The sequence below is a fragment of the Anarrhichthys ocellatus genome, unplaced genomic scaffold (assembly GCF_004355925.1).
Source record: "Anarrhichthys ocellatus isolate YVR2014 unplaced genomic scaffold, GSC_Weel_1.0 scaffold445, whole genome shotgun sequence".
Lineage (NCBI taxonomy): Eukaryota > Metazoa > Chordata > Actinopteri > Perciformes > Anarhichadidae > Anarrhichthys > Anarrhichthys ocellatus.
Genome location: NW_022280419.1, coordinates 10,527 through 38,314, shown reverse-complemented (window position 1 = coordinate 38,314; position 27,788 = coordinate 10,527). Strand labels below are relative to the sequence as shown.

The window sequence follows — 27,788 nt, the reverse complement described above, 5'->3', positions numbered from 1 at the left end:
TCCGTGTTTGGTGTCAAAATGCCGACGTGAATTGTATCCTTCATCACCGACACGCATCATAACACAGAAGACAGACCGTTTGTTCTCCTTGAAGCACAGACATGTATTCTCTTTCCCATCTTAAATTACATCTTCTTCCCTCTGCATCAATTGTTCTCTCCGTGGACATTTTGGGATTATTTGTCGATCTTTCAACTCAATTTCAACTCAATCACTTGTTGGAAAACCTCTTTATGGGCTGTTCCCTCTCCTGTCCACCTGTTGTGATAGTTTTAATGTCGGTACACAGACAACATGCTATCTCATAATTTCAACTTTCTATCTCATAATTTCAACTTTCTATCTCATAATTTCAACTTTCTATCTCATAATTTTGACCATGGGGATATTTTTATTTTCAAGTCCAACTAAAATTTCTTTTTCCAAAATTAAAAAAAACAAAAAACTTTTTTTTTTTTTTTTGCTGGTGGATTCGCGGGCCACATAAAGTGACGTGGCGGGCCGGATTCGGCCCATGGGCCTTGAGTTTGACACGTGTGCTGTAGAGCATGACTCAGAAGATGATTCAGATAAGTGAATATATAATAAAATGTTTATATCAATGTTTATCAACCATTTATGGTGCTGTTAGATACCCCATAGAGCACCTGGCATCCATGTTTACCATGGAGCACTTGAGTTATATGAATATTGATCAAAGTTTATTGATATTTCATGTTTCTGGGAGATTCATGTTATTTGTAACATGGCAATATGGATAGCTATAGTACTTTAAAGTAGAACTTCAAGTCAACATGTAGATCTTGGTCATAATGGTGATATTGCCTCTGAGATTTAGATTATACTCCAGACGAGGATAAAAATCTCATTTTCTCCTTAATTGCATCTCCAGTTACTCTGGAATGGTACAAAAATAGATTTAGTTCCAATAGATTCATGTTCCTCAGTTTCTTACCTCTCACAGGAGACCAGAAATATGCTTTCCTATCATGTCAAGACTATCTCTCCACTTAAAGGACAGCTGGCAAGAAATCGCCGACTGTGTGAATGTGTAAATGAACAGCTTTATAATATCACTGAATCATATATCTCCCTATAATTACATGTGTATAATCCATTCAATTAATGTGTTGCTTAGTATTCTTATGGAATAGATCAGGGTTATTCAATTAATATTCAATGAGGTCCAGTTTGAGAGATTTTCCTCATTAAAGGTCCGGAACATCACAATAATGTCTAACTTGCACTATGGTTTAGTCAGTGTTGGGCCGTGCATTTTATACCTGGGCCTTCACTGCTGTCCTGCAGCTGAAACACCTCATTAAGACGCCACAGCTACGGTTATCATTTGTTTCATGTAAAAATGAAGCTCAACACCTATAAATACACTAAATGCAGAGTGCAGATACATGAATACGCTGAGTGCGTTTCCTCTCTTCTCTGACTGCTGCGCGAGGCTGCTGTGAGAGTTACCGTCACCATGAGGGTTCAGAAAGTCGCCAGATTGAGCGAGAAAGTCGCCAAGTTGGCAACACTGGCACTGGCTAAATGTGTCCCCAGAGCAACATAGGACGTAACAATAGTTCCTATCACATATAAAACCAAACAAAAATCCATCTTCATAAAAACAAGTTGTACAAATAATAATATATAAACAAGCATATTAAAGCTACTGCAGATGTAAAAACAAACACATTTAACTTACCAGAGCTGCTGTTCACAATTTAAAGACAAAGTCCATCTTCCTTTCTTTGTTAACAAAGAGTTAATCTCACGGTTGTTCAGTACATCCGTGTGTTTTTAGTTCCAGTAAGAAGTCCTTCTGGATTCATGGACGCCAGTGAAGACAGTTGAGCCTCCCCAGTTGTATTTCTTGAATAGGTTTTAATGCGTTTGAGGCTGAAAATGTCCGCTCGACAGAGGCAGCAGATATTGGGATTGTCACCGCCCAACATATCAGGCTAGCCCACTGACCAATCACGTACTTGTAGGCCAGCTAGCAGGCTCTGACACGTCAAAGAATACGCCCAACATGTCAAACTAAAGATCTGATTGGTTGAACACTATGACAATCAACAATATCGTCCCCATTCACTTAAACTGCACATGGATTCACTTGTGAGTCTGCAGGCCTCTGCCTCTGTTCTTACCTAGAGACACAGAGGTGAACTCTGATTGGATAAAAGCTCTACTTAAAACAAGCTGCACTGGAAGCAGAGCAACTGAGGAAGACAGTAGCTGTGCAATGAGAAAATAAGATAATGGGGAAAATATTTTTACAAATTATAATACATGTAGTGTATTTAAGAAAACATATTACATTATAAAATAGCTATAACTTTGTGATTCTGTTTAGGCCAGCAGAGAAGGCCTTGCTGGCCCTGACGGCCCGCCACTGGGTTTAGTCCCATATATATTGACGTAGCCAATAGTTGTATTAACGTCTGTATGTAGTCAACAACTGACTGTCAAATAAAATAAAGATGGTTCAATTGAATAATATCTCAACAATATTTATTGTCAGATTTCATATTGAACTGGATGAATTGTTTGATGAAGAGTTTCACTGATCAAAGACAAAGCTCTCCTGATGAAGAGTATCACTGATCAAAGACAAAGCTCTCCTGATGAAGAGTATCACTGATCAAATATAAAGCTCTCCTGATGAAGAGTATCACTGATCAAAGATAAAGCTCTCCTGATGAAGAGTATCACTGATCAAAGATAAAGCTCTCCTGATGAAGAGTTTCACTGATCAAAGACAAAGCTCTCCTGATGAAGAGTTTCACTGATCAAAGATAAAGCTCTCCTGATGAAGGGTTTCACTGATCAAAGATAAAGCTCTCCTGATGAAGAGTTTCACTGATCAAAGACAAAGCTCTCCTGATGAAGAGTTTCACTGATCAAAGACAAAGCTCACTTTATTGCCTTTGTACAAGCCTTGGAAATAAATAAATCAAGCTTTAAATGCCTTACAATGAAACAGCAGGTATCCTGTAAACAATTATGTTGGCTGCCAAATATAAACTAATGTAGATTTTTAAGACCTCTGGTTTCTGAAGCATCTAAAAAGGAACTGGCCATCTTCCTCAGACATGTTCATGATGCTTTTTATCTGTGAACTGTTTGTTACAGCCACGTCTGCAAAGCTCAGAGCACAGCGAGCACCTAGCTACAATAATTCAGAGGTGCGGGACCACAACGTGCAGGCTGTGATGACGTCACTACGATGGGTATAAACCAAGCTTCATACAGCAGCTACAGCTGCCCAGAGGTGGCAAGGGTCAGCCCCACCACCATCAGAACCACCTACATGTTAAAGGTGTGCCGGGGCCACTACAGCGAGCATATACCTAGTTTTAACCAGTGATCATTAGCTTGTAATACTGGTGGTGGTACCATATATATCAGGTTCTATCCACTTTGCATCGCTAATATTAGCATCAATTTGACATGTTTTACATTCTTTTATTTTGACAATCATCGCTCCGTCACATATATTAGCAGAATGAACCGAATAGATAGAAAAAAACAACTAATAAAATATCAACAACATAATGTAGCTTACATTGAAGTCATAGCAGCTACGAGTGTCATGGTGTCAGCTTTGTTCACTCTGGATCACATTAAATATGTCAGTCCTATATTCCAATCCTATTTGCATGCTAATGAATCATTCATAGTCCTTCGTCAGCAGACCCTCTGCAAGGACTAGAAGGGCACTCTGAGAGCGACGACCTCTGCCAATGTTAATGCAAGTACAAAATAATACTTGTAATTCAGTGGCTTCTTCTTTTCCATGCAACACCATTACACCAAGTTCCATGAGATTCAGGCCAGTAGTGTTTTCTGCAGGATGCTGATCATCCTGCGGACTGTCGGACAGAGGAACCCAAACGAAAAACTTAACCTCCTTGGCGGAGGTACTAAGAAGAACCTTCCTTTCCATACTATATCTAAGTACACTTCACTGCTTTTACTTCAATAAAATGTTGAAAACCAAACATGTAGTGTAGAATTCCTCACTGTGGTGCTGCTGGCGTTACTGTTGGTAAAGAGTGCAGTAAACTGGGGCCCAGTAGTTAAAGTGTCATGCTGGCCTCACACAGCATGTATGGTACAGGAGGTGAAATGTCACAGAGGCCCCGCTGTCTCCATGTGTCTTTAAAAAAACATGCAAGGCATGTGTGTGTGTGAGAGACACACACAGATGATAGACAGCATCTCCCTGAAGTGTATTCAGCAGAATGAGAACATTGTTATTGATTAGCTGAATAAAGAATCACATGGTGCTCTCAGCCGTAGTAGTGACGTGTTTGATTGACTACACGTTCATGAAGGGGGGGGGGGGTCATTAAGTCACCAGCTGGTTACAGGAATACCCTCTGATATCATGTTAAGTATAAATAGATCTGAACAGACCTTGGGGGAAGATTGCTTTGTTAACTGATGTTTCCCAGTTCAACAATCAACTGTGAAGGTCGATGCATGAATGTGTTCCACATCTTTACATGAATGGTACTGATAACGCCTGAGTGAAGTCATTTCATGTATTACAGCAGACCTGTAGAAATTACTGTGTTTGTGAAATGTATCATTTTAGACTTGTAGACGCTGTCTGACGGGTGTTTCTACTACAATAGCAGGGCTGTGCTGCGACGTCTACCTGTCCTCCACAGAGGCTTTCAAGGGTGCCATTGATAACCATTCGGAGGAACTGGTGACCAATTCTTGGTCTTCGGTTGACATCAGTGGCATTTTGTAAAAATATATAAAATAGGAACAGTAAACAGCAAAACATGCTGCCCAAAATAAATACATATGTAATATTAGTTACAGTAGCGATATTGAAGTATTGCTCTTAAAGTCCAGAACCAGACAACGCTTTTTATTTGCGTGTGCATGCATCTGTTTCAGGGACAATGGAGGCAAAGGAGGCTGTTTGACTGACTGTGGGGTGAACAGTTTCAATAACCCGTCAACATCACAAAAATATGCAAATTGATTCAACTGATGAAGATGAACCTGAACAGGACTTACGTGTCACATTTCATCAGTAAGCGGACAACTGCATAACATCTTAATTATTCAAAATATAAGGTGATTAAAATGGCTACCATATTTTCAGTTTCAATAACCAGAAGCTGATACGTGGTTGACAGCCTGGCAACCGCTTTAATAGTTAATGTCTGGTTAGAGCGGTTTGATAGAAACGGGTAGATGCCGTCTGCTGCAGAGCTGTAAAGGCAGAGTATTGACTGATCCAGCATTTGCTCTGGAGGCCCCGTTTTATTGTCTCTGCGGGAGCTTCCTGACAGTGACCAGAGATCACTGAACCACTAATGGGCTCCAACTCAGCTGCTTTACATTAGATTTATTGTTGAGATGTCATTATTTGCACAATCTCAATTCCTGGGTAGTCTTTGCAGTTAGCGCCCGTTATGAAGTGATTCTTCCCATGGACTGGATATGAATGCCAGCACAGTCCCTGAGGCTGGATGACTCTGCTCCAGGCCCACAGGCTCAGGAGCCCTGAAGGCCTCTGCTTCACTGTCTCCATGTTGCTGATCTGTTTAGTGCTACGTGTTCACTAGTAGAAGGTGAGTCCTGTATTTTACGTGTTGTTTCTGTCATCCTGATAACTGTGAATGTAAAAGACTGAGAAACACAACAAGAGCAGCACAATTACATACTTTTCCCCCATTTTATTTCTTCTTAAATAGAAAACCTTGCCCAGTTGGACAGAGTTGAAAGAACAAAAATTACAAAATAAATCCAAGAAAATAAAAAAACAAACACTATAATGACAACACAGCCATTCATTCTGTTACAACTTAAAATCAGCCATTCATGCTGAAAGAGGAGCATCAACCCGACGGAGTGCTACAACGTACAGTACCTGCCTATGCACAACACAGACAGGAGCAGGACAGTGAGGCCCATCACTGAGGAAATGTTCTGCCCTCAGACCTGGAGCACAGGACCAGACGATGTGGGGCTTCACATCACAGCTCAATGGAATCAGCAGACCACACCTCTGTAGGCCGGGACCAGCCACAACACTTTATGTCAACATAAAAGAAAGTCATTTATAAAAAGAGACAGCGACGTCTGACTTGAGCTGGCCGACCAGAGAGCTGCTCCCATTTCAACCCACTGGAATTAAAGGCCAGGCTGGTTCCCACTTCACCCATCAAAGGCCTGGGACAGATAGAGCTTTTGTGTTTACTCTCTATTATACAGTCAGTTTCATGTTTGTGCCTGCAAAACAACACCCACCCACCCACCCACGCACGTGCGCACATAAACATGCACACACGCACACACAAAGGCAACATGATACCTAAAGCAGACTGTGCAAAACTCTTTGGTGATAATGAGTTTAAGAAAAGTAACATGAAAAAAAACACCATCCCACATCTGACATGGTGATACAATCTTTTCATTATACACAGCTCAACAGTCAGAGAGTATAAGTGAAGCCTCCAAATTCAATAAATAAGACAGCAAAAGATCAGTTGCAGATATAAAATCCAGCAGTTGGGTTCACAGAAATCAAAAATTAAAATGAATAAATCTAGGAGAAACAATAACAGTGTTGTGTCATATTACCAAAACCATAAAAGCTAATGGAAGAAAACCACTGTGAATGGAAGTATGTAATGGCCGGCCCTTAGAAATCATAGGCCGTGGTATCAATGTGACTTTTGTCATCGGATGCACCAGGTCAACTCAGCTGTGTCCACATGTGTGTCCACACTTCAGTGTGACCTGCCTGATCTGATCGGATACATTTTGTGGTCAAAGGGGCGGCTCTAGAACGATGAATAAAACATTTCATTTCCTGCAAATTCTTCACAATAAAAGTCCCCTGCTATTTCTGCTGCTTACTCTTCCTCCCTACAGTAATAGGAGACTTCAGGAAACGTGTTTTCATCAGCAGTAAGTTAACAGGACTCAGACAGCAGGTCTCAGCTGGGCTCCAGCCTGGTTCTCCTCTCTTCCTCATCTCTCCTCGGGAGATGATGTGGAGACCTACATTTGATAAACTGTCTAGAGTGGGTCCACTTGCTGTCCACACACACTAACATCTGAAGTCAATGCGAGCCAGGCCACCTCAGCACGTGGTCTGGCTGATGGGATTCCAATGAGAGCAAGATCCGATCTCAGAGTGTACAGACTTGACAAGTTAATGCGTCCGGGTGTGATGGGATGACAAAAGTCACATTGAACAGACGAGCGGAACCACGGCCGCTGAGATAGCTGTGATCTGAGTTTTGTCATTGATAAAATGTTGTTGACAATCAGTCTTTTGTAAACATTCACAATCAAGAGTTGAGTTCTATTTGGAGCACTGATGGTCTGAGAGTACATGGACACCAGTCGGTTTTCTGCACACAAGACCAATGGATTCAAGGACCATGACGGTGTGCTCCATTAGGCACACCTGCCTGACAGATACCAGGTAACAGGCCAGAGGGGCCTCGGGCCCTTGTTGTAATCAGGCTCACAAAATAATTCTTTGATCATTAATCAATTATGTAATTCCGTACTAGAAGCCAGACTGTCTCTATGACTTGTTCATGGCGGTGTTTCTTTATATTTTCTTTTAAAAAAAAGACATATTTTCAAAATATATCCATGTGAAGTCTTTAGTTTCAGTAAAAAATAAATTAGGTAGTGAAAACACCACGCAGTGAGAAGTGAGCACAGACCGGGTTCACTTTTCAGTCTATGACAGTCTGCAGCCCGGCTTTTCACGCTGTCCTAACTGAGCCGTTATTGCTGGCCAGTCTCCTGAAGCCGTGGTCGTTCTTCTCCAGCCAGAGCTCGGCCAGCTGCTGGGTGGAGCCGTGCGACGAGGCCTTGGAGCCCAGACACATCTTATATTGCTTTGCCTCCAGGTTTGGGTCACATATGACGGGGTGGTGAACGTGCACTATCCCTGTGTCTGTGCTTCTGAACAACTTAATCCCTGACTGGACAAATTTATTAAAAAGGTCCACGTCCTCCAATCCCCACCCCTGTATAGAGGTATCAAAGCCTCCAGCTTGAACCAAGTCCCCCTTGTAGACACAGACGATCCCAAAGCCGTAGTTCCTCCACAGACCAGTCTTGGAGGTAAAGACGTAGTGGTTGTTGCTCGGGACCTTCCCAGCGTACACCACCTTGGGGTCATACTGGCTGAAGATGATGGGGAAGTAGGTTTGCTCTCCCAGAGCTGTATTGGTCCGACATCGCTTGAGGAAGTCACTGGTGAAGAGCAGATCCACATCACAGTAGAAGAGCAGTGAATCATTGGAGAAGTGCAAGGAACCCACTTCCAAAGCCAGAGCTCTGGAGAAGGAGCCAGTGACGGGCTTTATCTCCATCTCGGCCCGAGGATACTTCATGTGATACTCCCTCATCAGCTCCACCTGCTTGACCCGCTCTGTGTTGTTGTCTGTGCTAAAGAGCAGGATCAGTAGCTTGACGTTCTGGTTTGGGATCAGACAAACTCGTTCAAAGTTAGACATGAAATGCACAAAGATGTCATAGCGCCCAGACAGAGGTACCAAGATGTTGACTTTCTTCTCTTTTGGTTCCCTCTGGTCCTGGCCAGAGGTGGCCAGCTTGAAGGGCACCAGCATCTTGAGGGAGTTGGACAGAAATGAGAGAGAGTCTGAATCCTTGTTGATATGGCTGGCAAGAGCTCTGGCATCCATCTCCCCCTCCTCTCTGAACTGGATCTGGCTGAAGGTCTGCTGCAGGTAGGCATGCCTCCTCACAGGAACTGTCATGGTCTTTCCTTTGTGCTTCTTGTACAGCAGCAGCAGATCGAGCACATACTCTGCCCCGTATAAGGGATTGACTCTCCGGTAGCCATACTGGATTTCTTTGAAGTCAATGACCCGCCCTCGTGTCTTGGCATTGGCATTGATCATCTCCATCACTTGCATGATGATGTCATCCAGGGCTTGCCTTTGGGAGGAATCCATCCCGCGGCGGGGCGGCTGACCGTCAGAAGATGAGAACAGGTACTTCCCTGTCAGGAACTCCCACTCCAGGACCTCCTCTCTCTGCCGTGGGTGGAAGCGCATAAATGAAGGTGGCATGCCAAGCTGGAGGTCCTCTCGGCTGGGCTCATTCGCTCCGTAGCGTCCCATCTGAACTATCTCCCGGTGGAGCTGAATGGTTCTGTGGCGCAGGTGTGCGATCTTCCGGCTGAGCATGTAGCTGTGTAGGCGATACTGGTAAGGAGGGTTCTTGTTGGGGTGGAGGGTGATGGCTCGATGGATCTTGCTGTTGTGGAGGTCTCGTATGTAGCCCTTCTTATTTGGTTCATAGTTCTCATAGAAGAGCTGCTGCATCTGTGGAGACAAGAGATGGATTGTGTTAGTGCCACTGAGGCCATGTTCATTTGGATGTTACACATGCTCATTGAAATGGAAATGTCATGTCTGCCCCCAACCACGCAGCTTACTAATGACAGATGAAGGTACAGGTGTGACCAGCAATTTCTGTTCCCAGCTGCACTCAGACCCATGATGTTGCGAGAACATGATAAGCACCTTGCAGTAAGTACCAGTCTGTTGAGCTTCAGGGCTTCATTAAACGTTCCATAAAAGTGTTTCTACAGGATATTCGGCAGCCCACCCAAAAAGTGCGTTCAGAGCAGTTGCTTAAGCGTAGAGAATGGAACAAACATGAGGTTGTATTTTACTCAATCATCAACGCAACAAGACCTGCCAGTAAGGAAGACCGTATGAGCAATTTATCAAATGCCAGTTGAACAACTGGAACATAAACTTCACCTCCCCGTCCCCTCAGTGGCGTTTTTTGGTGGATAAAAATGATGGGGCAATAACTACTTTACACAGATACAAAACCAGAAAAAATTATAAATAATAATTCACATTTCCAACACAGTTTAGCACAGATGGTCATCCTTTCAGAAAGATGTTTGGGATCCTGAAAGCCTGTTCTTGACCAGGTAACATCCCCTCTGAATAACAACAGACAGGAAGAAAACCACTCCACCTGAAATGGAATTAATTTTATCAGAGGTTTGGTTTATAACAATTTCCCGCAGCTGGTGGGCACCGAGGTGTTTGATCACTAGAGAAGCTCTCAAATAAGCGCTGTAGAACATAATCCACATAATCTTGACGACCACAGTTCTTCTTTATAAGGAAAATGACGACAGCAGCAGGTAATCAATTTGTACCATCCACTTTCCATTACCAAAGGCTTTGGATTGTTGCTCACACTCGGGGAACTTGACATTGTGAGTGTGAGGAGCCAAGCTTTCATGCCAAGCACAATTAAAAACACTATTTCAAAACTTTTCTATCAGTTACAGTCTTTAAGTGAAGCATTTCTAAATTACTTAGTATAAAGCCACACTTCTGCTGCCAGCAGGTGGCCCAAATGACCCGTTTCCTCTACATATGGAGCATCTTGTGCTAATAGTGAATTGCTATGTAAGAGCAAAAAAAGCCTAATTAGCCATGTTTCTGACTTGACTGAGACCAACCAGTGCCTCATTACTACCAGCAGGACCGGTCGGCAGTTAGTCTTCACATCAGCAGCAGAGGGAGGAGGATAACATAGAGCTGTTAGCCAGTTTACTGTCGAAGGTTTGAACACTCTATTGACAATGCCGTCCAAGGGCTTTAGGAAATGCAACAGTATGTAACCTTATTCAAAGGGTTTTGTAGCTTTTATGCTTGTCATTTCGGAGATAAAGTCAAAAAATAACAGTCTTTATTCTCGGGATGGTAAAGCCTCTCTAAACATTGGTGTTGTTTTAGAAAAATTGATTATTGTATCATTAATATGATAAACTTTCCTCTACACATTTTTCCCTTTGCAAGATTATTATCGGTTACCTATTGATATTGGCTCCTAACTAAGATTATCGGATGTCACGATTGGCCTGAAGGAGTGTGTTGCACAGTCCACTGCTGGCAACAAGTGAGTGAGTGTTTACTGTATACCTGCTGGAGTTTTACAAAACTACTGTTCCTCAAATCGCAGGAGGCTAAAAGTGTAAACTTGCTTTGGAGCTGTGGGCAGGATCTCAAGCGTGGTCAAGAAGGCAGGGTTTGTGTGTGTCCCAATGAAGGGAGCATCAGAACGGCTGCAGCATCTAGAAAGTCTAATTTGAGAGGACGGCTCTGGAATGCAGCCACAAGTCTGATTCCCAGGGAAAGGCCTTACAGGGAATAAGACAGGACGGGCCTGAGAGCGATGGAAAATGATACCTGAAGCTGCATACGATCACAGGAACTGCCTGAGTAACTCTTTGCTTTTCCATTCCTCTGCCAATCAAAACACACTGTAACCTTGTCATTAATGGAAGTCTTGAGCCAGGATGTGCCTTTAGAGGTGAAGGGTCAGCCTTTATCTCAAACCGGGTCATTGCATGTGCAACAACGAACAGAAATTAATGTGTGGCATTCTTTCAAACCCAAAAAACTGCCTGTGCAAAGTTAATGTGAGTGACGGCTCCTCTGCCCCGTCTCTTCTCACAACTTTTTAAATGAACTGGTGATGAAGGGTGATGTATCAGCATAATTTAGGCTATGATATCTGGAGGTGGGCAAGTATTCTGATCAACCATACTTATTCATAATTAATCATAATTATTGACTTGGCTCTATAAATGCTTTAAAATTGAGAATTTGACTGCTGAACAAAATTCCTGGGAGTTGAGGACTGGGTGCCATGCCATTTGTCTGAAGGCCCATTATTCTGATACCCCAATAACCTATTGGACAAAATCCCATTTGTCCGATTGCTTATTACCACGAAAATAATTGCCCATTGAATGGAACAAATATCTCACAGTAGATCTGTCGAGGAAATGGTCGGGTGTAACACGGGAGCACAGCCTGGTCACAGCGGCTGTAAACACTATGGCTGTATTGAATATCTCGTTTGTTTTTTTAAATGGGAAAAATGTCGAGTAATTTATGGTGCCGTTAGAAACGTTACTTTGCAATGTTAGTATATCCAGCATCTAGCAGCAAAAATGAGTCTGCAGAGCCCTGAAGCTCCGCCCCTGCACAGAGCGCAGTTTGTTAGTGTATTCAAAGTTTATTAATACTGAAGGTGTTGCTTGTCCAAACTGCACCAAATTCAACAGAGCACAGCAATACACCGGCCAAGTGTGAAGCCGATCGGAGGAACGGTTCTCGAGATAGACGAAGGACACAGACAGACGTTTCTCTTTATACTCAGATAAGCTTCCAGTTACTGCCCCAGGCAGTATTTGTTATATTGGGAAAAACTGAGTAGTTTCCCTCCCAGCAGTTTTTTTTAAGCTAGTTCAGTTGTTGGCTCAGACTGTATCCTGCAGGGTAACACCACTGGTCATCAGCTGACAGCCAATTGGTCAGGATGTTTAGGGCTCTCTCCTGTGGCTTCACCATCATTAGGACCCGGCCTAATTACATGACCTCTACTTTTGTGGTCACCGTTGCAACTTATGACTCCTTAGTGCAATTTTTTCACAGTCATTAACCTCACAACATCACTGTCCCGACTCGAAAGGTTCTCTAACAAAGGCAGAGGGAAGTCAGAAGGTATTGCTGGGAGTTGAAGCCTTGTGTGCTTCATTTCAAACACATCAGTTAAATAGATGAGCTGATGGCTGCTCTAAGATCTTTACCCCAATACTGAGCTCATTTTAAATAAGCACTGTAACACATTACAGTAGACCCATCCATGGAACGGCTTGTGCTTTCTTTACTCAGAAAACTCAATATTTGAACTGTAAGGACCTGTTGAAACTCAAAATTCAGTCTATAAGAGCAACGGTGAAGGTTTGCAGGATACTCACCAAAATGGAGCCACCATATAAAATGGCAGGTCGCACCACATCTCAAGACACACATGTATGTGTGTGTACTGCAGTGGTGGGCCGTGCATTTTATACCTGGGCCTTCACTGCTGTCCTGCAGCTGAAATACCACCTTATAACCACATTATGGCGCCACAGCTATTATTCATTTTTAAGGCTGTAACTCCGGTCAGTACGAGTCGTTTGAACAATGCCAGAGCATTTAGAAAATGCAAAAGCCTAAATTCAGGATAATATAATGTTCTCAGCTGGTCTGGCTGTGGGATCCACCATCATTCCTTAATGACACGCTGCGACCCAAAGAGATTATCATAGGATTTTACTTTCACAACTTGAACGCTGAACGTACTGCTCTGCAATCTCTTTCCTCGTCTCAGTCCCCTGTGTCATGGTGCAGCTCACTCAGTCAGAATGCCCATATTTGATTGGCTGAGCTGCATCACGTGATGTGATTCACTACCCATCAGCCTCTGCTGTTAAATTTCGTTTCACGATAGTCACGTGCTCGCCCACTGACCAATCACAGCACACTCTGCACCTCGCGGCAAAGCTACACACGGACACTGAGCGGCATGTAATGCTGACGTCATTATAGGCCGGCGCGCAGGCTCTGATACGTCAAAGAATACGCCCAACATGTCAAACTAAAGATCTGATTGGTTGAACACTATGACAATCAACAATATCGTCCCCATTCACTTAAACTGCACATGGATTCACTTGTGAGTCTGCAGGTCTCGGGCCTCTGTTCTTACCTAGAGACACAGAGGTGAGATCTGATTGGATAAAAGCTCTACTTAAAACAAGCTGCACTGGAAGCAGAGCAACTGAGGAAGACAGGAGCTGTGCAATGAGAAAATAAGATAATGGGGAAAATATTTTTATAAATTATAATACATGTGTATTTAAGAAAAATGATTAAATTATAAAATAGATATAACTTTGTGATTCTGTTTAGGCCAGCAGAGAAGGCCTTGCAGGCCCTGACGGCCCACCACTGGTGTACTGAAGGGTAAGACTCTCTGACCACCAACAAACAAATGGAGATTGTGCGTGGGGGGTGAGCGTATCATGCTATTTGGGTTGCGTTGGAATTAGAAGTTAGGAAGCTGTACGTGTCAGTTCTGAATTGGTTTGTCGCTGACTGTTTGAAACAGTGACAGCCCTATCAGACACTGCAGACCTACGACTGTTTTCAGTTTCATCGTACATCTACACTACTATAAGCCAAACAAGTCAACCGAAACACAATAATCAAAGCAGAGCAAGAGAAACAGTATTATCATAGCAGCATCACAGTAGTATTAAGTCATCTGAAGGGAAAGGAGATGCTAAACCAATAGACACAACTGGAGTCCATGAGAAGGATCTGTGCTGTGATGACAGAGGTTCAGACCCTAAATACACACTCTGCTACATGCCAGGCAGGCCTCAAGACTCACTTAGGACATCCTCCTGGAAGAAAAGTCTTCATGAACCAACTACAGCGTTCACTAATTAACACATACTAAAACACAGGACCGGTGATCTGTGATTGCTATTGTTTCCTCAATTTATGTATTTCAAAGTTGTATTTTAATGCTCTTCTTAATGCTCCTCAAAATACAGGGTCTCCTGGAATTGAATCATACTATAGGTTAATGTTCTGATAACCAGGTAAAACCAGACCAGACTGCAATTATAACCAGATCAATTTATTAATGGCTCCGATTATAACAAGACTGTTCCTGGAAAGCCGGGTAAGTCTATCTTCTCTGTTCCAATCATTATAAAGCAAAAGCAGCATGTGTATACATTCAGTATATCTTCAGTAGCTAGCGTAGCACAGAAGAGCCAATGCTAGTTAATGATGTGCTAACGTACTCTGCTAATGTTAGCTTCACAGGCTGGCCATACAAGGTGCCACCTGCTCAATAGGATCTAAACTAATCATTCACACACACACACACTCACACACACACCGATAGCACAGCCCTCAGGAGAAAGTTGGGGTTTAGTAACTTGCCCCTGAACTGGAGGAGGCATCTGATTAGTGGACGACCCGCTTTACTTCCTTCCAAGCTCTCTGGCTAACGAGCATCACTGAAACATGAGACTCAGGCACGTTTCATCAGGATAATGTCTTGTTGCTCTGGACCAGTTTTTTGTCTAGTAGGAGAAAACAACCCCTGATGATGTCATAGTGATGTAATCAGTGTTATCTCAGTTTTGGCTTGGAGACTACAAATTTATAGCAAAAAGTTATTCAGATTTCGAGGCAGAGGGGCCTTATGGTAAAGGGCCAAAAGGCAGGATATCTATGAATCTGTCTCCTGCTAGTCCCACAACTTTGTGGAAGCACAACTCTAAATTGGTGGAGTACTTCTTCATCATTTATGATTAAAAACTGTGAATATCAGGAGTAGGCAGTGTTCAGTCAGCTGTCTAAAGCAGAGTCGTGGTGTTAAATGATGCTCCAGTCACACAGCAAAGGAAAGCCATCAGCACAACCGACTGTGTACGTGTGCATGTTTGGTACAAGGAGAGTACATGCAGGCAGGGGAAGTGAGGCCTGAGGCTGTGCTGCCTGTGTTTAATCTGCAGGACAATAGGCAGCGGCTGCCTCCGAGCGGGCCATGCAAATCCAATTGAAGACGGCATTATGCTGCTCTAATTGGCTTTTTGTAAGCGAGGGTGGTCTGTCCAAACTAATTTCTCAACTCAGGAAAAAGCTTCTCACACCTAAGACAGCTCCACAATAGGTCTGTATTGATGTGTGTGATGGGAGGTGGTTGTTCCATCAACAGCATCGTGACAACAGATGACTTCATCAATGTTCGCCATCTAAGCAGTGGACTGCTGGTGAGGGAGCCTGAGTCCAGACCTCAGTCTACTGGACATAATGTGACGAGTGGACATCCACTAGGATAGGACTGTGATGAGGAGGTGAAGACTGGGCTGCCCGAATCTCATTCTCACTGCCCCCCAACTAAACATGGGTGGTACTTTGATTAACTGTTTGTACATGTTGATAAGCAGAACTCCGGTATTTCTGAAAAAATGAATGCAAACTTCCTGTATCCATTTCAAATTAAAAGCCCAGTCACGTTCCAGTGGACAGAGTCCTTTCTTTTCCTAACAAGGCTTTCATTGTGAAGCGTGTTGAGGAAAATTCAGTTTTGATACGGTACTTCAAATGTAACTACTGGCTCTTGTACTTTACTACAAAATACAGCTCGTCTGGGAAATGAACATGCATGAAATAGGACAAAAACACTTTAGATGATTAATCCAGAACAACAAGATGTTGAAAATGTATCAAATTAAAGCAACAGAAATAAACATGATGCTTAGTTGGCATGCACATTGTATGAAAGGCCCCAAGAATTCATCTCAATAATAGTTTGTATTATTTGTCCTTTATTTAAGCAGGGACTTTATGATTTATGCCAACATTATTTTAGATGCGTTTGTGTTCTTCATCATCTGTGATGCAATGAAAATATTGGTAAAGTGATTCCTGTATGTTTAAGTGCCATTTTAAGCATATTTGATGATTATGGGGATAATATTGTGAATTGTAGTTGTTTTTGGCCAGGACAATTGGGACATAAATGTACGTATTGTCCCATGCCAATTGGCAGCTGACCATGGCCCGGCCATTATTTTTTTTTTACAAAATACAGTAAGTCATTTGAAAAATTCCTGTACTTATTAAGTGTTTGTTTACCTTGATGGACAGAGAGGGGACATGGATGGAACATAGGGATGGACGAGGAAAGGAGATCCCAGGGAGGGACAGATGAGGAGAAAGAGAGACATAGGAGGCAAGCAGAGGAAAGAGAGACATAGGAGGCAAGCAGAGGAAAGAGAGACATAGGAGGCAAGCAGAGGAAAGAGAGACATAGGAGGCAAGCTTCCAAAAAGCATCCAAACACAGGAAGTCTGGATGGACCCAGATTGGCCTGAAATACCAAGGTTCAGTTCTTGGTTGAACTGTACTTGATTTTTTGTCAGCACTACATTCCTTTAAAATGTCATGGAATGACTGAATTTAATACAAATGTCATCTACAGTCAAACACATACAAGAATTACAAACAAAACTGAGTTAAAGATGAGTGTGAGAATGTGAAGGATGTGAAACGTTGAAACGGTGCTGATATACTGTGCAACTTTATTCTGAAGCAGCACTTCAGATTTCCACAGCAGTGCGATGTGAAACAGCCCTAACTGGTCTAAAACAGTGTTGTTGCAGCACAAACCAATTACAGACTTTATTTACACTGAAGCTGTTATTTCATGTCTGTTTGTGTTTTATCTATAAAATGTATTTATGTTTCTATCTGAAACCTTTGCAGTAACAGTCTGTGACTCCAACAATAGACTGTGTGTCTGGGATGCCTCAGCCTGGTTATTTTAATGATAAACAAACAAGGAGAGTGAAAAATATAACGGCCATTAAAACATATAGAGCCTCTGGAGAGGAGAGCAGAAGGGACCGATTCTGAGTCAGCAGGTGAAGGTTGTGTGGCCTGGATTCATTGGACGAGGCACCAAACAAAGACAAGGTGCAGCTTGAACAGGGCCAGGTCAGGATATTAGAAAGACAGCAGGCAGGATATGAGCACTGAACAACAGGCTCAGTGTTCCCAAACAGAGAGGAGATCACACTCACTCATGCTGGGCTCATACTCATCAAATTCAACTGGTCAGGACACAAATGCTTCTTTGTACTAGTAGGCAGTGGAGTAAAAGCATTTCATCAACCGTTTTCCTCCGTGAGCAGGAGAATGGAAATAAAGAATGCAAAACCTGTTAATTAAAATAACGTAAACAGATTCAGACTGAATCCTTTCCCTGCCAACAAATGCAATCAAAATAAGCAAACTAAGCAAATGAATGGTTTCCTTGGATTCGTTAAAGTCATTAACAGCCGACATATCATTGCTTCAAACCTAGAAGAGGACAATTTAACACAGTACAAACCAATATCCTTTTCCTTCATTTAGCACATCAATACAGGGAATGCTGGCTGACAGATGCGATCTTTGCTAAAAACAGACATTCCAGGTCCAAATTGATTTTCCTGTTTCCTTGGTTGGAAATTGACCAAATAGAAAAAACAAACATGCTGACAGACAGCTGACTTTTCCAAACCTCTTTTCAGGACGCAGCAGCAGCGTGTGAGTAAGCCGGCTGTGTTCTGATGGAGAAATGCCTTCAGGGATGTGACACAAGCACCGACATGTTGCTGATCACACCGCTGTATGCAACCCTGTCGCTCTACACTGTCTGAACTGCATCCATCCACCCATGCTTTCTCTAGAAGACCTACTGAGCCAGTCTGAGCAGCAGCTGATCACACAGCAGTGTGAAATCAGAATGTTAAGTATCACGAGCTCTAAAAGGAAAAGATTGGATGACAGCATATCAGCTCTTTGGCAGTTGGACGCACTATTGATTTCCTCTACTCCACAGTTAGATCATAGCTGGACTCGATGATTCAACACATTGGCAGGAATCCCAGTTCACAGAGCAGCTGGCTGAAATGTGACCAAGTAACACTAACCCCCCTCAGCTACTTCACTCCACTGTTTCCATGACATTACCTCTGAGCCGTATCCATCAAACCCATAGAGTTTAAGTGAAGGATCATCATTTTCATCTGCTTATACATTTCTTACACTGCAGTGTGTACATGATGTGCAGCACATGAAGACATTAAGGCTGGGTTGCACCGACAAGGATTCATTTTTAAACCTGATTAAATCCGGTTTTAACTTAACTTAATCATGTTGCACCAAACTTAAAAACTGGTTTAGATTAAATGATCTAAATGTCAGTTTAATTTTGACTCTAAACCTAGATTAAATTCAATTGTGTTGCACCAAAACTTTAAACTCCAATTTAAGCTGTGATCCAGTATCAACTTTAAAACAGCCTTTTTTAGATGGTTTGATTAAAATAAGTTGTGAACAGGAAGATTAGACCAATTCACTGTGCTGTGGTCTGATATTTATCTTCTATTATTTGGCCGTACTGCTCCATTAATTCAGCCAACAAGTTGTTCTCAAAGGAGGAGAAATTAGAGCTTCTCTGCCGAGTCATCATGACATCCAAACATGAGGTGAACTAACTGGCTTTTTAGCAAACAATGTAACGTTTTGTTCAGGAATACAGAGCAGCCAAAAGATACTTATAGGCCCCGACAGCACAAACATGTATTTATTGTAATTTGGGTAAGCAAGCATCTCCATATTGATTGAACTCTATTCAACTTTGGTTTTAACTTAACTTTATTAAACTTGATCGTATACATCGGAGTGTGATGAAACCTCCGGTCAGACGATGTGTTGCACATCACAATAAAGAGTCGATGCCCTTGATAAGAGCCATTATCTGAATATGAGCTGTTATTACTCCAGCATGCTAAGAGCACAGCTGAAGGAGGAGTGTCTTTAGTTTGTGGGTCCACTGAGGACTGGACCGGACTGGGTGACCAGGAGCAGAAAAGGCCCTTTGTTCCCTCTATCCAGATGTCTTCTTCAGCTCAGACTCCGGGGAGAGATGGGAGATATGCACTGTTAGACTCAATTACAGAACAGAGTTGAGACAACGTGGAAAAAAATGAAGATTTCTCACAGGTCTCACAAACAGAAAGACAACTAGAATTCTGACAGTAAAGTCTGGATTGAGAAAATATATTTTCTCAGATTCTGCACCACTTCGCCACCTCCTCAATACTATGAAGGTGAGTGTGATTCTGTTTGTGGTGCTCATGCCATTAAAGATAGCATCACATTGTTTCATAGCTTCAGAGACACATCACCACTCTAACAGCCATCGTATGATAAACTTAGCTTGTTATTATCTGTTTGGGCTTCCATCTATTAGGTTGACGAGCCTGAAACAGAGCCACCGTGACGACACCGGTGCCTTTCTGGAAAGTTCAGAGAAGTTTAACTAGAAACGTACACTTCCTCTATAAGAAAACCTCTATATGGACCCTCAGATATTTGATCTTGATCGTCATGACACAGTGTAGCCCAAACATCCTCCCACCTGGGGGACTCATGGGACCCACTGGGTTTCTTTGGTGGACATGGCCTCAGTCTTTCACATAGCAGCCTCTCTTTTAATATCCCTGGGCCAAAATGGAAAATGGACAGAGAGGATATGAACTGAGGGACCGCTGATACTGTACCCAAACACACAGAGTCAAGTCCCAGTTAATGGTCTGTGTAAGTAAAGTTACCATGTGTATGTTTTCATGGAGCTGTCTGAATACAATGATGTTGAAAACACCTCTCCCCACAGCTTTTGGTTGTTGGATTTTGATTGGTCAGCTGTGTGGAGGTGAGGAGGGAGCCAGGGTTTGAACTAGTTCTGTCACTTTTCATGTGAACCGAGTGAAACAGTACGAATGTCTTCCAGGAGAGCCTGTCGGAAAATGTGTGCCATTACCCCCATAATCTAACGGTTCTGTTCTTCTTAACCCTGTCCTGAGGAGGGCATACAGCCAAGCATGTGGCAGAAGTGCCTCGCTGGTGTCTCTTATCAAACACATGCCAAAACACTGGATACATGCTTTTCTTCATGTCAGCATGAACCCAAAAGACCTGCCGCAGCTATCCTGTTGCTGATGACCCATTCTTCAAAGTGAGACATACCGACTTTGTTTTATGTGACAACTCTCTCCGAGTGTCACCAGCACCAAAAGCACAGTATGCAGTTAGGGCTGTCGCAATAACTGCAATATTGCGATACACAAGCCAACCGCAGGGGATGGCAACCAACCGTCACAACTGATATGTTCATATTTGGTGAATTCTTTGCAATAGAATGCCATTGTAAATAATTGCTACACACACCAGCAGTGTGACGAGGCGCTGAGCGTCTCTTCTGAGCCGACAGCTGCACGTCTGGTGTTTTTCATGGTTTATTATACTGCGCCTAATTGCCCTTCTGTGATCCACATTCAACAATAACCAAGTATTTCATTTGTTTTACAACTGCCATCATTTAAAAAGCAACAATATACACAGAAATAGCCTAACAATAAAGCTTATTTATATAGAACTAAAATCAGAAAAAAGGCAAGTATACTGCTGTTGAGCCAATCATTGTCACTGCAGGATAAAGTCATGTTCAGAGCACATCATCAGCTCTACAGAATACAGTCCTATACTGAACATAGCGGCAGATGTGTAAAGCTGCGAGGTGGAAACTACTCACAGCATCCCTCTGTACATACAGGGAGACCAAGAGGGCCACTCCACCACAATGACCCGACAAAGGCAAAAGCAGAACTAGACGCTTCACTTCCGTCTAGATGAGGCTACACTGGAACAGATACAATCAGCCAGCTAACCGAGGACTCACCAGCCCTAACACAGCTCTTGATCACATTGTATGGGTCACCTGCTACTACTCCTAACACTTCTGACTGCTCACGTTTGTCAATCCTTTTTTAGTGATGCAAACATATTCCCAGAACTTGTGACTACAATGATAACTACAGCTTCAGGTATCCTTTCCCATTCAGATGTTTTTACTACTCAACTACACCGTTCCAACAGAAACATGCTGACGTCTCATCAACCAAATGACAGATTGAGGAGTTCAGAGAATGACTGCTGCTGGGGCATTGTGGTGTACATGTGAACTTGGAAATATTACTAAGCTGCAGACCTGCAGTTCATTATCGTGCTACTGGGCAACAACAGACGATATGATATAATATCCTATGAAGAAAGCCAAAACGCAGAGAGACTACACCATGGTCAAAGATCTGAAGAGGGCTCGTAGCCATCATCCTGCCATACCAGAGGCTGCTCTCACTAACCAAGGGGCAAACACACTTTCATCTGGTATTTAAGAAAACGTCCCCAAAGGATCCACTCAACGACAAACACAGAGAGGATACTCCCTGACTGGCTCTCTGTTCTACTCTCACAAAGTGCTGTGGTGTACATGAGAGATGGGTGTCTTTAGCTCAGAGACAGTCCACTGTGGTGTCATGTTGGCAGCTCTATGTGTCCTGGACTGCAGCCTGGCACCACAATGGAGGGATACGGACTTGTCCTTTGTCTGAAACTCCCAGTCCACTACCAGGAGAGGCCAGGATCATCCACTTCCGACACACCTCCAGTTGTCCTCCAGCTCCTTTATGAAGCTTTTAGAGAGAATCATCTCTGATTTCATGTGTGCATCAAATAGAGTCACTGAATAATGAAACTAACAGGGGTTTTCACTTGCCAGGCCATTGTTTTATTCACTAAAGACCGACGCCAATTGTCAAAATTCATGTTGGATTAAGAAAAGAAATCTGGAGTTTTGCCCGCAACCCTCACGCAGGGATTCTCAAAGTGGGGTCTGTGGAACTCTGCCGGGGGTCCGTGACAAGTTTTCAGAGTCATTCATTATAAACCTCCGCTCTAACGCCACCCAACTGAACTCCTGATTCCAGGATAATTGAAATGCTCGCTGGGCCTCAGATCATAAACTTTGTCTTTACCTTCTTGTGAGAGCCTGATCAGTACTGCACATGTGCAGCTCTCAACCGAGAGGAGAAGGAAGCCAGATGGCTCACTCTGTAGCTCCTTCCATCATCAACTGTTTAATTCCTTTTTACCACTCGTCTGATCTGGCAGGTGAGTTGGTAGCCCGAGATATTTTCTCCTTCCCCCGGGCAAACAGGCAGTCCTAATTGTTGAGCCCTGCCTGATATCAATTTGATAAATATAATAATGAATGTTAACAGCAAAGTGCCACCAGTTCAGTTCTCAACCGGACCCTACCCCACAGATCCGGTGTGATATGGATGAGGTCCTCCGGTCACCTCAGGCCCACAGCAGCTACTCGCCATTCTGAGAAAGGCAACAGCTGCTTCATTACTATCTGTCTGCCTGCAGACGGCGGAGCATGGGCGGATCACAGCATGAACTGCTTCTACCATCAAGGCAAAGGCCTAAATTAAAACCTTCCATAAAAGCGAAGGGAAAAACTACCCAATACTGGTCAATTTCTTCTATTTTTTTTTTTATTATTGGAGGTAATTATAGCTGTGCAGTGGGCAGCAGCATACTTGTGGAGTCCTGGTGGTCCATGGAGCTAGCATTTAGCGAGTGCCGCCCAAGTAAGCTGGAGGAACAACAGGAACTGGGAAGTGGGTTTAGGAAAGCTCACAGCAAGTGTTTCTACACACACTCCTCGACTGAAAGTGAATATGTTCATGCAAACCTCTAATCTGCTCCTCAGTCCCTGCCCTAAACAATCCCTCCATTCCAACAGCAAATCTCCATTTCAAGTCCATTTCTCCCTCTGCTCCATGAGAGCTCTTATCACAGTGCGAGTCGACGAGGTGAGGAGGTGCATGAAACAGCAGGCAGCTTCCTTAATATCTCTGTAGGTGTTAGTTCTGGACCTCTGATACTGTCTAGGTTGGGTCTCATTTTTAAATCCTGATCTTATTAAAAGGAAGGTCACAAGTGCTGTACAGACAGAGGCAATAGAAAGAGATGGACACATTCAGAACACATAAACGAAGCCAGCGGGGTCAACATGATGAATCCACAGTGAATCCTCTCACTTTTCTAGGTTTTTCATGGCCTTATAAATCCTACACCTTTTAATAGAACAGATTAATACGACATCATAAAGTACAATCTGCTCTCTGTAACAAACAATTAAAGACATTTCAATAAACATGTTCTGGTTATTTGGTGTATATGCTACATGGAGGGTTGCCTATATGCTCTATTAAAGCAGGGCGACTGTAGACAGAACAGGGATGACATCTCTATAGATGTCATCCCTGTTCTGTCTACAGTCGCCACTAGCAATAGTGGTAGTAGAACACTATTGTTCTACTACCAGGAACTGATAAAAGGGGCGTGTCAAATGGCATCTGGGACTAAACTGTCTCTCTTAGAAATATATTTTCCTAAAATGTCTCACTGGTTTCTGAGCTACTGGCAGCAAAACCCACTGTAAACAATGCACACCCAAAACCTGTTGAGGGTGGACCAATAGAAGACAGACAGCAGTGACTAATAGATGGCACATACTGTAAGGGAGCTACAGTGTGGGGATCTTTATTTATGTTTTTAGTGTGAAACCCACTGTCCACTATGCACCACTAGTGGCAACAAATGAATGGCAGATGAATTATAACAGTGACTGTTGCAAAATCTGCATCAATCCATCTTTTAACCAAGACCTCCTTCTGTGAACACTTCTATCTCACTGCTCCTACTGATGTTCCATCAGCGCTGTGGATGATGCACTAACACGTGTGGGCTAATCCATTCACAGCTGAGGTTAGGCTGACGGTGAGTGACATGTGTTTATGCCCTGAGGTCCAGCACAACGCCGTGCCTCTCCTGAGTCCGACCTGTGGATGTCTGCGGAGCAGAGGTACTGCTGGGTAATGAAGAGGAGCTGGCTCTCCAGTTCCAGGAGTGTTTGGGGAATTCAGCTGGAGTCCCTCCCCCCAACCCTGTGGCCTGCCCAGGGGGGACGGCGGGAATGGAGCCCTAATTACAACCCTGTACCTGTTTGATCCCACCGACAGCATGGCCGTCCGACCCCCAGGTACACGGAGCAACAGCTGTACGCTGATGGTTATGGCTCATGGTCCAGATGTCACCACTGACACATGCAGCAGGCCTGGAAACAAGCCACGTGACGACCACTGGCTGCCGACATTAAAGGGAAAGAGATTTTTCCCCCCAAAACTGACTTCAATCCAGAGTTTACCAACAATTTAATTTCCCCACAAACTGAAGTGAGAAACTCAGCCTGACCTAACTAAAGCTGATCATGCCCGATACACTGTGGTTCATGGAGAAATGTTGATCTCTCTCTGCAATAACTGGTACCCAATCTCAAACACGTGCAATCAGGACCCGAGTGTGTTCAACTGAGCGTGCCTGTTGTGGCCGTCACTGAATGATCCTCCGGCAGAGGTGTCCTGACAGTGAGGGGAGACACAGAGGAGGCCCGGACTGCTACCGATACATTAGAGCCCAGGTGAAGGGCAGCAGGTCACCTCTCTCTCTGCAGACCACACACTCGCTAACGTTACACCGCTCGCTAACCCCACTAGCACGGTTTGGATTCATAGGAAAGAGGTGCACTTGGACCGAAATAATGAAACAGACATGCTATGGGAATTTCAAAATAAAGGCGTGTCTTAAGATGATGATATATGTATCAATGTTTTCACTTCGCATCGACAATATTCAATTATTGAATCGATACATTGATCCAGATTGATGGATGGTTACTCTCCTACCTATTATTTCTGGTGGATGACTTTGTAACGTGAACGCTGTATTTCTACTAGTAACTGATGGTTGTGACAAAATTAATTAGTAGTTAACTTTGTCATAACTTTCCTGTCTGTGTGCATCACAAACTGTTGTGTTTTGCGATCTAATGAACCTTGATAAACATTCATCTAATCAACTTGACTTCCTGGATCATATGTCATGGTCTCACCGGTACCTTAAAGAAAATGTCCCCACCAATGCAGACCCCTGTACAGTTTTAATGCAGGGATGTTTTCCGTCCTCGCTAATGGTCCAGGAATATGTTGGCTAGGAGGGATGGGTCATGATTTTCCAATAGATATTAAATTGTAAAAAATGAATGTTAAATTTGTCTCTTTTCAGTCAGTACAAGTGTGTGTGTGTGTGTGTGTGTGGGTGTGTATGTGTGTGTGCAGCGCCGCACACCACGTAGTTTCACCTGGGAGATGTATTCGAGCTGCGGATCATAATCTCGACAGAAGCAAAATTAGACTCACCAAGACCGACTCAGTAAGTCTACACACTGTTCCAACAATGTGGTCGAAATTAAGCTTTAAGTCATCCAGTTGGATCTATACTGTCTCTCTCTCCCCACAGTTATCGAATAGTATTTTGGCTTGAAATGTCCATCCCTATTGGCTTCTAGGGGAAGGTTAGTAAGGAAACAGAAGAAAAACACAAAGTAATCACAGCTTGGCAGCATATCTAAAAGTGTGTGAGTGTGAGTGTGTGAGTGAGTGAGTGAGTGAGTGAGAGAGAGTGTAAGTGTGTGAGTGAGCTGGCCAGTGAATAACAAACACAAAAAAGCCTGACTGGAACTAAAACAACAAAAAAGAAACAAAATGACTTGGCTGAAGTGAGCCGCGCTGAGAGGGAGACAAAGTCACCCCAGCAGCTCCTTTAAGTTTTACGTCACAGTGAGCAGGGCAACGGGGTGCCAGAAGCAGATCTAAGTGTGGTTACACTTTTCAAACTCCACACGGACAACGCTCGCTGCAATATTTGTAACGCTTAATGCAGAGCCGGCCGGGGCAACGCGTCTCACATGTGCTTCCTCCAGATACTCACCACAGCGCTCTCACGCTATGCTGTGTGACTGACTGGCAGGGCTGGGAGGGGGGAGACGAGGTAGGGAGGGGTTTATTTTTGTGTTTTGGTTTGTAAAATGTTCAGAATAATAAAGTTGGAATGGAAAAGTTTGGACTTATTTTTTACAACTGAAATGACATTTATGTTATTACAGAGAAAGTAAAGTAGTAAAATGTTTCATTTCATACACGGTATTGTTCTAATGTGATCGGTACCCAGCCCTAACCCGGCTGGATACAGGATTAAGTGATATGAAACATTCACATTTCGTCAACATGAAGCACATATTTCAAAAACAGTAAAATAGTACAGTCATGTTGCAGTTTACATCCACGTCTGTTCAAAATGTCATCACTTAATCATTTCTATCAGAAATCTGTGTGAAATTGTCATGATTAGCATAAGAAATATTAAACTATGACCAAAAGCTTGTTTTGTGAGGTCACAATGACCTTTGACGACCAAAGTCCATCTTGGATCAGCCCCTAGACCGCTGCTATAGCCCTAGACCGCTGCTATAGCCCTAGACCGCTGCTATAGCCCTAGACCAGGCATGTCCAAAGTCCGGCCCGCGGGCCAATCACGGCCCGAGGTCAGATTTTATATGGCCCGCGCCTTCTGTCTTAAAATGCATTATTTATGGCCTGCCAGCACAGTCAAAACGGAATGAATAAATCATACAAATGCAACATGCAATTCCTCTTTTTACCTCATGGTGGCAGCACCACTCTAACTGTCTGGTTGTTTGAAATTGGCTCTGACCCTTGAACTGTCATGGCTACGGCAAGTAAAAAAAGCAAAGTCGATAACGAGGGCCGCCGCTTCCAGGAGAGGTGGAGATCGCAATATTTTTTCACCGAAAACCGAAACAACTGTGTCTGCCTAATTAGTCATGAGACTGTTGCCTTGTTTAAGGAATATAATGTAAAGAGACACTACGAGACCAAACATGCTAATGCTACAACAAGCTATCAGAGAGCGACCGAGCTAGAAAAGTGAAGCAACTCCAAGATAGCTTGGCCTCACAGCAGCGGCCCATGAGTCACATGAACACATCACCAGAGCCAGCTGGGAGTGGCCATGTTAATTACTAAACATGACAAACCTTTTACGGAATGTGAGTTTATCAAAGACTGTGTTATGAAAATAGCAGGAAACATTTGCCCCGAGAAGAAGACAGAGTTTGCTAATGTTTGCCGGGCTCGTAACACTGAAGAGCTATCATCAGATATTAAGAGACAACTTGATTTTTTTTCGTTAGCCTGTTTCATGTGTGTTGAACTTAAATGTTAGACAACTTTTCATTACCCTCACTAAGTCATATTTAAGATTGTCTTGAGGTGAAAATATTGACCGGTTTCTATGTAATTAGCTTTTAGATGGCTTGTTCTTTGTGTTATCTGACTTTCAAGATGTGAAAGAAAGGCAGAATAGTTGTTGAGATTTGTTCACACCTGAATGCTTACATTTGGTTACATTGCTATTTGCTGTGTCATTGAAAATATAATTAGTAAATAATAGTGTATGTATAGGCAACTTGTATTGTTTAAAATAATG

General features: G+C 43.1%; 1 protein-coding gene across 1 annotated transcript; it reads right to left on the bottom strand.

Annotated features, from left to right (window-relative positions):
• Positions 1-6,335: 6,335 nt before the first annotated feature.
• Positions 6,336-10,881, bottom strand: LOC116401439 (chondroitin sulfate synthase 1-like). The gene has a single exon (XM_031879826.1). It carries the CDS (start codon positions 9,348-9,350, stop codon positions 7,758-7,760), a length of 1,593 nt encoding a protein of 530 aa, XP_031735686.1. The 5' UTR covers positions 9,351-10,881; the 3' UTR covers positions 6,336-7,757.
• Between the last annotated feature and the right edge of the window lie 16,907 nt (positions 10,882-27,788).

Excerpts from the sequence above, each read along its gene's own strand:
- LOC116401439 (XM_031879826.1), bottom strand. The coding sequence starts at position 9,350 with ATGCAGCAGCTCTTCTATGAGAACTATGAACCAAATAAGAAGGGCTAC.